At 44.2% G+C, this 15,513-nt stretch overlaps 2 protein-coding genes across 4 annotated transcripts in view; one reads left to right on the top strand and one right to left on the bottom strand.

Annotated features, from left to right (window-relative positions):
* Window positions 1–11,347, top strand: part of LOC121645237 (artemin) — a 41,608-nt gene extending 30,261 nt beyond the window's left edge. For all 3 annotated transcript variants that reach the window (XM_041993625.1, XM_041993624.1, XM_041993626.1), the window contains 2 exons: window positions 9,728–9,941; window positions 10,057–11,347. In XM_041993625.1, the coding sequence (XP_041849559.1) occupies window positions 9,728–9,941; window positions 10,057–10,541 (699 nt within the window). In that variant the 3' untranslated portion in view covers window positions 10,542–11,347. The remainder of the gene's footprint in view (window positions 1–9,727; window positions 9,942–10,056) is intronic.
* Window positions 11,348–13,431: 2,084 nt separating this feature from the next.
* Window positions 13,432–15,028, bottom strand: ptger4c (prostaglandin E receptor 4 (subtype EP4) c). Its single transcript, XM_041992141.1, has 2 exons — window positions 14,168–15,028; window positions 13,432–14,093 (listed from the first exon to the last, which is right to left on the bottom strand). Exons 1-2 carry the CDS (start codon window positions 15,026–15,028, stop codon window positions 13,509–13,511), a joined length of 1,446 nt encoding a protein of 481 aa, XP_041848075.1. The 3' UTR covers window positions 13,432–13,508.
* Window positions 15,029–15,513: the final 485 nt, after the last annotated feature.

The raw sequence follows: 15,513 nt of genomic DNA, 5'->3' as shown, positions 1-15,513 counted from the left end.
GTGCTGAACATCACCCTGGAACTATTTTTTATATTGTGCCGAAAATCACCCTGGAACTACTTTTTACACCGTGCCGAACATCACCCTGGAACTACTTTTTACACCGTGCCGAACATCAACCTCAAACTACTTTTTACACCGTGCCGGACATCACCCTGGAACTACTTTTTACACCGTGCAGAACATCACCCTGGAACTACTTTTTACATCGTACAGAACATCACCCTAAAACTACTTTTTACATCGTGCTGAACATCACCCTGGCACTACTTTTTACACCGTGCTGACCATCACCCTGGAACTACTTTTTCTACAGTGCTGAACATCACCCTGGAACTACTTTTTACACCCTGCTGAACATCACCCTGGAACTACTTTTTACACCATGCTGAACATCACCCTGGAACTACTTTTTACACTGTGCTAAACATCACCCTGGAACTACTTTTTACACCATGCTGAACATTATCCTGGAACTACTTTTTACACCATGCCGAACATCACCCTGGAACTACTTTTTACACCGTGCTAAACATCACCGTGGAACTACTTTTTACACTGTGCTGAACATCACTCTGGAACTACTTTTTCTACAGTGCTGAACATCCCCTTGGAACTAATTTTTACACCATGCTGAACATCACCCTGGAACTACTTTTTACACTGTGCAGAACATCACCCTAAAACTACTTTTTACATCGTGCTGAACATCACCCTGGCACTACTTTTTACACCGTGCTGACCATCACCCTGGAACTACTTTTTCTACAGTGCTGAACATCACCCTGGAACTACTTTTTACACCCTGCTGAACATCACCCTGGAACTACTTTTTCTACAGTGCTGAACATCACCGTGGAACTACTTTTTACACCCTGCTGAACATCACCCTGGAACTACTTTTTACACCATGCCGAACATCACCCTGGAACTACTTTTTACACCGTGCTGAACATCACCCTGGAACTACTTTTTATATTGTGCCGAAAATCACCCTGGAACTACTTTTTACACCGTGCCGAACATCACCCTGGAACTACTTTTTACACCGTGCCGAACATCAACCTCAAACTACTTTTTACACCGTGCCGGACATCACCCTGGAACTACTTTTTACACCGTGCAGAACATCAACCTCAAACTACTTTTTACACCGTGCCGGACATCACCCTGGAACTACTTTTTACACCGTGCAGAACATCACCCTAAAACTACTTTTTACATCGTGCTGAACATCACCCTGGCACTACTTTTTACACCGTGCTGACCATCACCCTGGAACTACTTTTTCTACAGTGCTGAACATCACCCTGGAACTACTTTTTACACCCTGTTGAACATCACCCTGGAACTACTTTTTACATCGTACAGAACATCACCCTAAAACTACTTTTTACATCGTGCTGAACATCACCCTGGCACTACTTTTTACACCGTGCTGACCATCACCCTGGAACTACTTTTTCTACAGTGCTGAACATCACCCTGGAACTACTTTTTACACCCTGCTGAACATCACCCTGGAACTACTTTTTACACCATGCTGAACATCACCCTGGAACTACTTTTTACACTGTGCTAAACATCACCCTGGAACTACTTTTTACACCATGCTGAACATTATCCTGGAACTACTTTTTACACCATGCCGAACATCACCCTGGAACTACTTTTTACACCGTGCTAAACATCACCGTGGAACTACTTTTTACACTGTGCTGAACATCACTCTGGAACTACTTTTTCTACAGTGCTGAACATCCCCTTGGAACTAATTTTTACACCATGCTGAACATCACCCTGGAACTACTTTTTACACTGTGCAGAACATCACCCTAAAACTACTTTTTACATCGTGCTGAACATCACCCTGGCACTACTTTTTACACCGTGCTGACCATCACCCTGGAACTACTTTTTCTACAGTGCTGAACATCACCCTGGAACTACTTTTTACACCCTGCTGAACATCACCCTGGAACTACTTTTTCTACAGTGCTGAACATCACCGTGGAACTACTTTTTACACCCTGCTGAACATCACCCTGGAACTACTTTTTACACCATGCCGAACATCACCCTGGAACTACTTTTTACACCGTGCTGAACATCACCCTGGAACTACTTTTTATATTGTGCCGAAAATCACCCTGGAACTACTTTTTACACCGTGCCGAACATCACCCTGGAACTACTTTTTACACCGTGCCGAACATCAACCTCAAACTACTTTTTACACCGTGCCGGACATCACCCTGGAACTACTTTTTACACCGTGCAGAACATCACCCTGGAACTACTTTTTACATCGTGCAGAACATCACCCTAAAACTACTTTTTACATCGTGCTGAACATCACCCTGGCACTACTTTTTACACCGTGCTGACCATCACCCTGGAACTACTTTTTCTACAGTGCTGAACATCACCCTGGAACTACTTTTTACACCCTGCTGAACATCACCCTGGAACTACTTTTTACACCATGCTGAACATCACCCTGGAACTACTTTTTACACTGTGCTAAACATCACCCTGGAACTACTTTTTACACCATGCTGAACGTTATCCTGGAACTACTTTTTACACCATGCCGAACATCACCCTGGAACTACTTTTTACACCGTGCTAAACATCACCGTGGAACTACTTTTTACACTGTGCTGAACATCACTCTGGAACTACTTTTTCTACAGTGCTGAACATCCCCTTGGAACTAATTTTTACACCATGCTGAACATCACCCTGGAACTACTTTTTACACTGTGCAGAACATCACCCTAAAACTACTTTTTACATCGTGCTGAACATCACCCTGGCACTACTTTTTACACCGTGCTGACCATCACCCTGGAACTACTTTTTCTACAGTGCTGAACATCACCCTGGAACTACTTTTTACACCCTGCTGAACATCACCCTGGAACTACTTTTTCTACAGTGCTGAACATCACCGTGGAACTTCTTTTTACACCGTGCTGAACATCACCCTGGAACTACTTTTTCCACCGTGCCGAACATTATCCTGGAACTACTTTTTACACCATGCCGAACATCACTCTGGAACTACTTTTTACACCGTACTGAACATCACCCTGGAACTACTTTTTATATTGTGCCGAACATCACCCTTGAACTACTTTTTATATTGTGCCGAACATCACCCTGGAACTACTTTTTACACCGTGCTGAACATCACCCTGGAACTACTTTTTACACTGTGCTAAACATCACCCTGGAACTACTTTTTACACCGTGCAGAACATCACCCTAAAACTACTTTTTACATCGTGCTGAACATCACCCTGGCACTACTTTTTACACCGTGCTGACCATCACCCTGGAACTACTTTTTACACCGTGCTGACCATCACCCTGGAACTACTTTTTACACCATGCTGAACATCACCCTGGAACTACTTTTTCTACAGTGCTGAACATCACCGTGGAACTACTTTTTCCACCGTGCCGAACATTATCCTGGAACTACTTTTTACACCATGCCGAACATCACTCTGGAACTACTTTTTACACCGTGCTGAACATCACCCTGGAACTACTTTTTATATTGTGCCGAACATCACCCTTGAACTACTTTTTACACCATGCCGAACATCACTCTGGAACTACTTTTTACACCGTGCTGAACATCACCCTGGAACTACTTTTTATATTGTGCCGAACATCACCCTTGAACTACTTTTTATATTGTGCCGAACATCACCCTGGAACTACTTTTTACACCGTGCTGAACATCACCCTGGAACTACTTTTTACACTGTGCTAAACATCACCCTGGAACTACTTTTTACACCGTGCAGAACATCACCCTAAAACTACTTTTTACATCGTGCTGAACATCACCCTGGCACTACTTTTTACACCGTGCTGACCATCACCCTGGAACTACTTTTTCTACAGTGCTGAACATCACCCTGGAACTACTTTTTACACCCTGCTGAACATCACCCTGGAACTACTTTTTCTACAGTGCTGAACAACGCCGTGGAACTTCTTTTTACACCGTGCTGAACATCACCCTGGAACTACTTTTTCCACCGTGCCGAACATTATCCTGGAACTACTTTTTACACCATGCCGAACATCACTCTGGAACTACTTTTTACACCGTGCTGAACATCACCCTGGAACTACTTTTTATATTGTGCCGAACATCACCCTTGAACTACTTTTTATATTGTGCCGAACATCACCCTGGAACTACTTTTTACACCGTGCTGAACATCACCCTGGAACTACTTTTTACACTGTGCTAAACATCGCCCTGGAACTACTTTTTACGCCGTGCAGAACATCACCCTAAAACTACTTTTTACATCGTGCTGAACATCACCCTGGCACTACTTTTTACACCGTGCTGACCATCACCCTGGAACTACTTTTTACAGCGTGCTGAACATCACCCTGGAACTACTTTTTTAACCCTGGAACTACTTTTTCTACAGTGCTGAACATCACCGTTGAACTACTTTTTACACCGTGCTGAACATCACCCTGGAACTACTTTTTCTATAGTGCTGAACATCACCGTGGAACTACTTTTTACACTGTGCTGAACATCACTCTGGAACTACTTTTTCTACAGTGCTGAACATCCCCTTTGAACTAATTTTTACACCATGCTGAACATCACCCTGGAACTACTTTTTACACCGTGCAGAACATCACCCTAAAACTACTTTTTACATCGTGCTGAACATCACCCTGGCACTACTTTTTACACCGTGCTGACCATCACCCTGGAACTACTTTTTCTACAGTGCTGAACATCACCCTGGAACTACTTTTTACACCCTGCTGAACATCACCCTGGAACTACTTTTTACACCATGCCGAACATCACCCTGGAACTACTTTTTACACCATGCTGAACATCACCCTGGAACTACTTTTTATATTGTGCCGAACATCACCCTGGAACTACTTTTTATATTGTGCCGAACATCACCCTGGAACTACTTTTTACACCGTGCCCAACATCACCCTGGAACTACTTTTTACACCGTGCCGAACATCAACCTCGAACTACTTTTTACACCGTGCCGGACATCACCCTGGAACTACTTTTTACACCCTGCTGAACATCACCCTGGAACTACTTTTTACACCGTGCAGAACATCACCCTGGAACTACTTTTTCTATAGTGCTGAACATCACCGTGGAACTACTTTTTCTATGGTGCTGAACATCACCGTGGAACTACTTTTTACACTGTGCTGAACATCACTCTGGAACTACTTTTTCTACAGTGCTGAACATCCCCTTGGAACTACTTTTTCTATAGTGCTGAACATCACCCTGGAACTACTTTTTCTATAGTGCTGAACATCACCGTGGAACTACTTTTTACACTGTGCTGAACATCACTCTGGAACTACTTTTTCTACAGTGCTGAACATCCCCTTGGAACTAATTTTTACACCATGCTGAACATCACCCTTGGAACTAATTTTTACACCATGCTGAACATCACCCTGGAACTACTTTTTACACCGTGCAGAACATCACCCTGGCACTACTTTTTACACCGTGCTGACCATCACCCTGGAACTACTTTTTCTACAGTGCTGAACATCACCCTGGAACTACTTTTTACACCCTGCTGAACATCACCCTGGAACTACTTTTTACACCATGCCGGACATCACCCTGGAACTACTTTTTACACCGTGCTGAACATCACCCTGGAACTACTTTTTATATTGTGCCGAAAATCACCCTGGAACTACTTTTTACACCGTGCCGAACATCACCCTGGAACTACTTTTTACACCGTGCCGAACATCAACCTCAAACTACTTTTTACACCGTGCCGGACATCACCCTGGAACTACTTTTTACACCGTGCAGAACATCACCCTGGAACTACTTTTTACATCGTGCAGAACATCACCCTAAAACTACTTTTTACATCGTGCTGAACATCACCCTGGCACTACTTTTTACACCGTGCTGACCATCACCCTGGAACTACTTTTTCTACAGTGCTGAACATCACCCTGGAACTACTTTTTACACCCTGCTGAACATCACCCTGGAACTACTTTTTACACCATGCTGAACATCACCCTGGAACTACTTTTTACACTGTGCTAAACATCACCCTGGAACTACTTTTTACACCATGCTGAACATTATCCTGGAACTACTTTTTACACCATGCCGAACATCACCCTGGAACTACTTTTTACACAGTGCTAAACATCACCGTTGAACTACTTTTTACACTGTGCTGAACATCACTCTGGAACTACTTTTTCTACAGTGCTGAACATCCCCTTGGAACTAATTTTTACACCATGCTGAACATCACCCTGGAACTACTTTTTACACTGTGCAGAACATCACCCTAAAACTACTTTTTACATCGTGCTGAACATCACCCTGGCACTACTTTTTACACCGTGCTGACCATCACCCTGGAACTACTTTTTCTACAGTGCTGAACATCACCCTGGAACTACTTTTTACACCCTGCTGAACATCACCCTGGAACTACTTTTTCTACAGTGCTGAACATCACCGTGGAACTACTTTTTCCACCGTGCTGAACATCACCCTGGAACTACTTTTTCCACCGTGCCGAACATTATCCTGGAACTACTTTTTACACCATGCCGAACATCACTCTGGAACTACTTTTTACACCGTACTGAACATCACCCTGGAACTACTTTTTATATTGTGCCGAACATCACCCTTGAACTACTTTTTATATTGTGCCGAACATCACCCTGGAACTACTTTTTACACCGTGCTGAACATCACCCTGGCACTACTTTTTACACTGTGCTAAACATCACCCTGGAACTACTTTTTACACCGTGCAGAACATCACCCTAAAACTACTTTTTACATCGTGCTGAACATCACCCTGGCACTACTTTTTACACCGTGCTGACCATCACCCTGGAACTACTTTTTACACCGTGCTGACCATCACCCTGGAACTACTTTTTACACCATGCTGAACATCACCCTGGAACTACTTTTTCTACAGTGCTGAACATCACCGTGGAACTACTTTTTCCACCGTGCCGAACATTATCCTGGAACTACTTTTTACACCATGCCGAACATCACTCTGGAACTACTTTTTACACCGTGCTGAACATCACCCTGGAACTACTTTTTATATTGTGCCGAACATCACCCTTGAACTACTTTTTATATTGTGCCGAACATCACCCTGGAACTACTTTTTACACCGTGCTGAACATCACTCTGGAACTACTTTTTACACCGTGCTGAACATCACCCTGGAACTACTTTTTATATTGTGCCGAACATCACCCTTGAACTACTTTTTATATTGTGCCGAACATCACCCTGGAACTACTTTTTACACCGTGCTGAACATCACCCTGGAACTACTTTTTACACTGTGCTAAACATCACCCTGGAACTACTTTTTACACCGTGCAGAACATCACCCTAAAACTACTTTTTACATCGTGCTGAACATCACCCTGGCACTACTTTTTAACACCGTGCTGACCATCACCCTGGAACTACTTTTTACACCGTGCTGACCATCACCCTGGAACTACTTTTTCTACAGTGCTGAACATCACCCTGGAACTACTTTTTACACCCTGCTGAACATCACCCTGGAACTACTTTTTCTACAGTGCTGAACATCACCGTGGAACTTCTTTTTACACCGTGCTGAACATCACCCTGGAACTACTTTTTCCACCGTGCCGAACATTATCCTGGAACTACTTTTTACACCATGCCGAACATCACTCTGGAACTACTTTTTACACCGTGCTGAACATCACCCTGGAACTACTTTTTATATTGTGCCGAACATCACCCTTGAACTACTTTTTATATTGTGCCGAACATCACCCTGGAACTACTTTTTACACCGTGCTGAACATCACCCTGGAACTACTTTTTACACTGTGCTAAACATCACCCTGGAACTACTTTTTACAGCGTGCAGAACATCACCCTAAAACTACTTTTTACATCGTGCTGAACATCACCCTGGCACTACTTTTTACACCGTGCTGACCACCACCCTGGAACTACTTTTTACACCGTGCTGAACATCACCCTGGAACTACTTTTTTCACCCTGGAACTACTTTTTCTACAGTGCTGAACATCACCGTTGAACTACTTTTTACACCGTGCTGAACATCACCCTGGAACTACTTTTTACACCCTGGAACTACTTTTTCTACAGTGCTGAACATCACCGTTGAAGTACTTTTTACACCGTGCTGAACATCACCCTGGAACTACTTTTTACACCGTGCAGAACATCACCCTGGAACTACTTTTTACACCGTGCTGAACATCACCCTGGAACTACTTTTTCTATAGTGCTGAACATCACCGTGGAACTACTTTTTACACTGTGCTGAACATCACTCTGGAACTACTTTTTCTACAGTGCTGAACATCCCCTTTGAACTAATTTTTACACCATGCTGAACATCACCCTGGAACTACTTTTTACACCGTGCAGAACATCACCCTAAAACTACTTTTTACATCGTGCTGAACATCACCCTGGCACTACTTTTTACACCGTGCTGACCATCACCCTGGAACTACTTTTTCTACAGTGCTGAACATCACCCTGGAACTACTTTTTACACCCTGCTGAACATCACCCTGGAACTACTTTTTACACCATGCCGAACATCACCCTGGAACTACTTTTTACACCATGCTGAACATCACCCTGGAACTACTTTTTATATTGTGCCGAACATCACCCTGGAACTACTTTTTATATTGTGCCGAACATCACCCTGGAACTACTTTTTACACCGTGCCCAACATCACCCTGGAACTACTTTTTACACCGTGCCGAACATCAACCTCGAACTACTTTTTACACCGTGCCGGACATCACCCTGGAACTACTTTTTACACCCTGCTGAACATCACCCTGGAACTACTTTTTACACCGTGCAGAACATCACCCTGGAACTACTTTTTCTATAGTGCTGAACATCACCGTGGAACTACTTTTTCTATGGTGCTGAACATCACCGTGGAACTACTTTTTACACTGTGCTGAACATCACTCTGGAACTACTTTTTCTACAGTGCTGAACATCCCCTTGGAACTACTTTTTCTATAGTGCTGAACATCACCCTGGAACTACTTTTTCTATAGTGCTGAACATCACCGTGGAACTACTTTTTACACTGTGCTGAACATCACTCTGGAACTACTTTTTCTACAGTGCTGAACATCCCCTTGGAACTACTTTTTACACCGTGCAGAACATCACCCTAAAACTACTTTTTACATCATGCTGAACATCACCCTGGCACTACTTTTTACACCGTGCTGACCATCACCCTGGAACTACTTTTTCTACAGTGCTGAACATCACCCTGGAACTACTTTTTACACCCTGCTGAACATCACCCTGGAACTACTTTTTACACCATGCTGAACATCACCCTGGAACTCCTTTTTACACTGTGCTAAACATCACCCTGGAACTACTTTTTCTACAGTGCTAAACATCACCCTGGAACTACTTTTTACACTGTGCTGAACATCACTCTGGAACTACTTTTTCTACAGTGCTGAACATCCCCTTGGAACTAATTTTTACACCATGCTGAACATCACCCTGGAACTACTTTTTACACATTGCAGAAGTAGCTATAGTACCCAGATTATGACTTTATCTGAAGAACATGCTCTTTGGTCTTCTGCCTGTTTTAGGTGTTGCTGTGGGTTCTTGTGTCTCTGCTGCCCCTGGTGGAAGCATCTCCTATGAGAACTACTGCTGCTGGTGTGGGACCAGATCCAGGCCATGCTGTGGGCCTGCTGGGAGGCCAGGAGGAGAGAGAGTTTCCTGTGACGCTACCAGAGGTTGTGGAGGACAAGGAGCCGGAAGATGACAGCGACCCTTACTCTACTGAGCATGCTCTATATGGTACCACAGCTCTTCTGAGAGTTGGATTTAGTGGCTGTCTGAAATAAAAAGGCTGTGAAATGGAATTTTTAACTCATCATTTCTTTCTCTGTCTGTGCTTTCCTTTCTATTTCAGAGCCCTTTGTGACAGGTGAGATGGCCGACCATCCCAGGATCCGCTGGTCGAGGCGTTCTCCACGCTCCTCTGACCCCACAGAACTGCAACCCAAGAAGAAGAAGAGGAAGAAGAAAGAAAAGAAGGCAGAAACGGGGAAAGGGGATAGGAAGGGTAAAAGCCGGCGGCTGAAGCAGAGCAGCAAGGAGTGCCATGTGGAGAGGAAACAGATGCGGGTTCGGGACCTGGGGCTGGGCTACGACTCGGACGAGATTGTCCTCTTTAAGTTCTGTGTGGGCTCCTGCCAGTCCTCCAGAACTAACTATGACCTGGCACTGAAGGCGCTGCTGGAAAATGGCTCGCTGCCTCTGCGCACTGCACGCAAGGTCAGCAGGCACCCCTGCTGCCGGCCAGACCGGTACGAGCCGGTCTCCTTCATGGACACCCAGACCACATGGAGGACGATCCAGTCCCTGTCTGCCGCTAGCTGCATGTGCATGGGCTGAAGAGACAAAGGACGGACAGAGTGGCCGGAATGTTGTATGGAGGAGGTAGGACTTGATCAGAGGGGGCGCTATCACGCTCAGAACACAGGAAGTCATGGAGGCCACATGTTGGGTGCAGCTGGACTATTAAGAGGTCAAAGTTAGAGACTGAGGCGGCAAATCATCTGGGGATCCCAGACTTGATGTGTTTTTTCCTGCAGGATACCTGGGGGGCCGGTTCTAGTGGCCACGGTGACACCATGTTTGGATTTTATGTGGGAGAAACCTAAAGGATGAAGCTCATGAAGGACTTTCTGCTCACAGCAGAAACAGAAAGCAGCTCTTTCCAGACTTCATGTTACATGGATGAACTCAGCCTAATGGATGCCATGCATCTTCACGTATTACTGTGTAAAAGTAAAGTATATTTATTTCAGATAAATTATTTATTTATTATGGCTTGATATGAGAGCTGTTTTCTAATGTAGATAGAAATCTATTTATTGCCAAGACTCAGATTTCATTTTGACATGCTCACTTACAGAATGTTGGTCTTTTCTTTATCTTTACGAGGAGCTGATGTTCATGTTTACACAGACAGGAACTCGGGACAAACACTGGGAACAGAAACAGCTCAGCAAGCCGCGTACGGAGAAAAACCACTGCAGTGTGTTCGTAACCCTCTCCATTTCATACAGACATGCTCCTTTTCTTTTCCAGAGCACATCACCATAACCTGTTTATTTCATTTAGTTTTCATTTCCAAGGCACATCAGGTAATCTGTTTTAAAATTTTATTTTTTCATTTTATTTATTCATAGTGCATATCAGGTAAGCTATTTTCTTTTTTCCCCAGTTATTTTTCTTTCTGGTGTCAGTTTTTTTAAATAAAAAAAAAAAATCATTGATGTAACTAAAATGTAAAAATCTGAATCAATTAAACACCTGAAAATATGTTAATGTGGTTCCAAAATTAAATTCAGTAACACCTTCTGTCACCCATCTATTATTATTATTATTATTATTATTATTTTTTTTTTTTTTTAAATTGCCTTTATTTTTGTATGGCATTATCCTAAAAGGGAATAAAGTTTTTAAAGTATGGAACTTGTTTTACTGAGTGGTAACTAACACCTTTCACTTTTCAGCCTGATTTAAAATGAAGTCATGTGGTGCCACCTGCTGGTGAGAATGAAAAGTAAACTGCTTTCCAACCCACCACTCACACACCTGACAACTTGTTTTTTCATGTTTATAAGTGCAGTTATAAAACACACCTTTATGTTAAATAGTAAAGTACATTTCTCTGTTACATGAACATGCAAGCAACATGTTAAAGTAGAAAAACTGACCCTTCACAGTGACAGAAATACAGTTTCACATCTACATTTCATGGGTCAGCATCACTACTGATGGCACCAATGGATTTATTTAGAATAACAAACTCACAGATATCACACAGTCCATTTGTACCCACAGGGTATAATATTCCATCCTGCGTTCCATATTTGGAAAGCAGCACCATAAACGTCCTGACGTCCTGTTTACACCCCAGCAACATTTAATTCAACACTTTTTCTTCAGTTTGGAAAAGATCCTCCATCTTCTCCAGCACCTGGTGTAGTTTCAAGCTGTCTGTGCAGGACCAGCACGTTGTATATTTGGGCCAAATATGATGATTTTCCAGGTGAAATCAAATAAATGAAAAACCAGAGCTAAACAGAAGTTCAGTCTAGGTGGTGGATGAACATCAAGATAAAAACATACACCCTCCTTCATTTCTACCGTTTCAGCTCCTCACCAGGTCTGAACATCTTACATCCTCCACTGAGTCACTGTTTGTTTCACATAAACTAAGGCTGAAGAGGAGATGTAGGGAAAGCTACAAGCCACAGATCAGCAGCTTGGAGCCCCCCCAGCAGCCACAGCTTTAAGCCTTTTTCTGATGTTTTCAGCCTCACATTTTTACCCTTTTTTCTTTCCAATGTTGCTTCAGGTCATTCAGGTCTGCAGCATCTGAAGGTCCCACCACAGCACCCCAGTATGGATGAGGTCTGGACTCTGACTGGACCAGGTCAACACCTGGTTCTGTTGTAGATCTGCTGCTGTGTTTGGATCGTTGTCCTGCTGCATATTGGACAGATTTTACAGTTCCTAACAAGTCATGCTTCTTCAGTCTCTTCTAAGTGGACTTTAACGTTAGACGTGCTAAATGGAATTGATGATGCAGCTCTTGGTGTTTTTTTTTTTTTTTTTTTTTGTAGTGTTGGATGATTACATGTCTAATTTTGGACTGAACTTGCTGGGACATCCTCTCCTGGAAGATTGGCAGCTGTCTTCCACCCATAAACAACCTTTCTCTTTGTAGAATGATATACTCCAGATAGTCTGGAGATGACCTTATAACCCCTCCCCGATTGATGGGCAGCAACAACTAATATATAATATGCTGTTAGAATCAATCAAGGAATCAAGGAATCTTTATTATCCTGTGAGGGCAATTTGTTGTACAGCCAGCAGTAAAAAAAAAACAATCAGTCACAAACACACAAATAACACAACGTATTTAAAAAGACTATAATAAAAATAATAAATAATAAATAAATTAAAAATTAAAACTCCCTGTTCAACAGGGCAATGGCTGCAGGGACAAAAGAATACTTGTGTCTGTTAGTCCTACATCTTGGTAGGATGTACCTGCGCCCTGATGGAAGCAGCAAAAATTCATGAGCCAACAGGTGGCTTTGGTCTGTAAGGATTAAAGAGCCTTCCTGAATGACCTCAGCTGCTGTGCTTGGACTGTTGGACTAATGACCTGAATGACCTTTCAGCCCTGCATCAAGCCTCTGGTTTGATGCAGGGCTGAAAGGTCATTCAGGAAGATCCATGCAATTTTCCCACATAGTCTAACAATCCCCTGTAATCTGTTCTTGTTCTTGAGAGAAATGAGCCGTACCAACATATAAAAGAGAATAGAGCAAAAGTCCCTCAGAGGCATTTTACGGACTGACTGGAGCTTGATGAAGTGAACGTGCACGTAGCCATGTCCACTCTTCTGATGTGCGCAGCTCTGCTGGGTCCAGGAGAAGCTTTCTCCTCCATGTCCTGGTTCAAATGAGCCTCCTCTTCCTCCTCGCAGCCAATGATTGCAGTGGAGTGGATGCTGAACGGGTGAAAGTTGGCCAGAGCGGTGTCGTACTCCCACGCTTGACTCACCACAAAGTCTGTAAAAGACTTGTTCCTGACTGGGGCCTGGTGCGCCAAGTCCGTCCTGAAGCCAGCCGTGCGCAGCGACGCGTAACTGGTGTCGCTGCTGTGTAAAGATGGAGAGTAGTATTGATCCTCCACCAAGTCACTTCTGTCTCCACGACCGTCCCTTACCCAGGCAACTACCCTCTTTAGCCTCTCACAGCCCTTCAACAGCAGATTTTTCCTGCATAAAATGTACACCCAGGGGTCCAGTATCGGGTTGAATGAGGCGAAGCGGATTGCCATCAGGTCGCTCTTGTAGTCAGGCTTCCCACCAGCAGAAATGTAGGCAGGGTCGTATAGCTGATTGACAAAGATACGCACCTGTCAGACAGAAACAACAGTTAACACATTGGGAAAATATGTCTGGAAACTACTGTGAAAGATTAGGTCCTTACCACTAAAGGGATGGAGCAGACCAGGAACACGATGGTCATGAAGATCAAGAGCCAGAACATTTGAATCTCTGCTGCAGATGTGACTGATGGCAGACGGGGGAATCGGCGGCGCGAGCCGCCGTGCTCACACAGCTCACTCCTCACTATCCCGGTCCTCTGGTTCATTCCGACCAGAGACCTACACACCGCCAGGTTACACAGAACCGTCACCGCGATCAGCACCAACATCGCGCTGCCGTACAGAAAGGAGTAACAAGCTCCGACAGGATCCATCGCCCTCCAGTCCAGAAAGCACCAAGTTCCGGGAAAGTGTCTGACGTGCTGACCGAAGCCAAAGCTGGGCATGATGCACAGCGCGATGTTGACCAGGTAGGTTACAAGGAGCGCAAATCTCGCCATTGTTCGGTCTACGTGCTGGGAGTAGAAATACGCGTGGTTTATAGCCATGTAGCGTTCCACGGACATCGCACAGAGGATGGACATGCCAGCGGAGCCGAAGAAGAGCATGGAGAAGGAGAAGAAGTGGCAAAGCAGCGCTCCTCCAGGCCAGCGGTTGGCCACATATGTGGCGATCACTACCGGGCTGGTGAAGCAGGTCCCCAAGAGATCCGTGATGGCCATCCCGCAGACCAAAGTGTAGAAAGTGGTTTCCTTCTGCTCCTTTTTGGAGACGCACAGCACAACTATGGCGATTAGGTTTCCTAGGACTCCAACAGCGAACATGGTGGCTGAAGTGACCAGAGACTTGGGCTCGAGCCGAAGCGCTGGGAGAGAACTGAGATTGTGGCCGAGGGAGAGACGCAGCAGCGGTTCGGAAACATTCATGTCCAAGTCTCCGAACGCAACAGTGTCGTTGATCATTATTAAAGTCTGAAGTACACCAGCGTGGAAGCGGGGAGACATAAACGTGAAAATGGGTCGCTATCCAGAACAAACCATTATTTGCAGTAACAGAAAGACTACATGGGCTGAAGACTGAAGTAACTCTCCAGTTTCCTGCATGTGAAGGCGCGCGTGTTTTTGTTGCCACCGCAGGAGCTGCGGGTATTGCAGCTGGGCGCTGATGTCAGGAGAGTGACGCACGGGTCGGAAGCGTTGCATACAGGTTTCCACTGATCCCACCTCTGCAGTCAGCATGGATTCATTGTCCAGCTCACTTCCACCTCACTGGCATAAATCTGCAATCATGTAGTAAAAAATGTATAAGAAAACCCCTTTCTGTCGATTTTGTTGGTATATTTTAGAAGGGACAGATAAAATACTTTCTGAGGAAGGTGTAAGGTTTCTATGATCATTAGACACACCGAACCCAGAAAAAGAAATCAATAAGATAATCTATGTACAAC

The sequence above is a fragment of the Melanotaenia boesemani genome, chromosome 8 (genome assembly GCF_017639745.1).
Source record: "Melanotaenia boesemani isolate fMelBoe1 chromosome 8, fMelBoe1.pri, whole genome shotgun sequence".
NCBI lineage: Eukaryota > Metazoa > Chordata > Actinopteri > Atheriniformes > Melanotaeniidae > Melanotaenia > Melanotaenia boesemani.
The sequence above is the reverse complement of the archived record's forward strand: the minus strand, read 5'-3'. Positions and strand labels throughout refer to the sequence as shown.

What these genes read in the sequence shown, in the direction of transcription:
- ptger4c (XM_041992141.1), bottom strand. Translation starts at nt 15,028, where the DNA reads ATGATCAACGACACTGTTGCGTTCGGAGACTTGGACATGAATGTTTCC. An exon ending in TCTGCTCCATCCCTTTAGTG is followed by an intron (nt 14,094 to 14,167) that starts GTAAGGACCTAA and finishes TCTGTCTGACAG; the next exon opens with GTGCGTATCTTTGTCAATCA.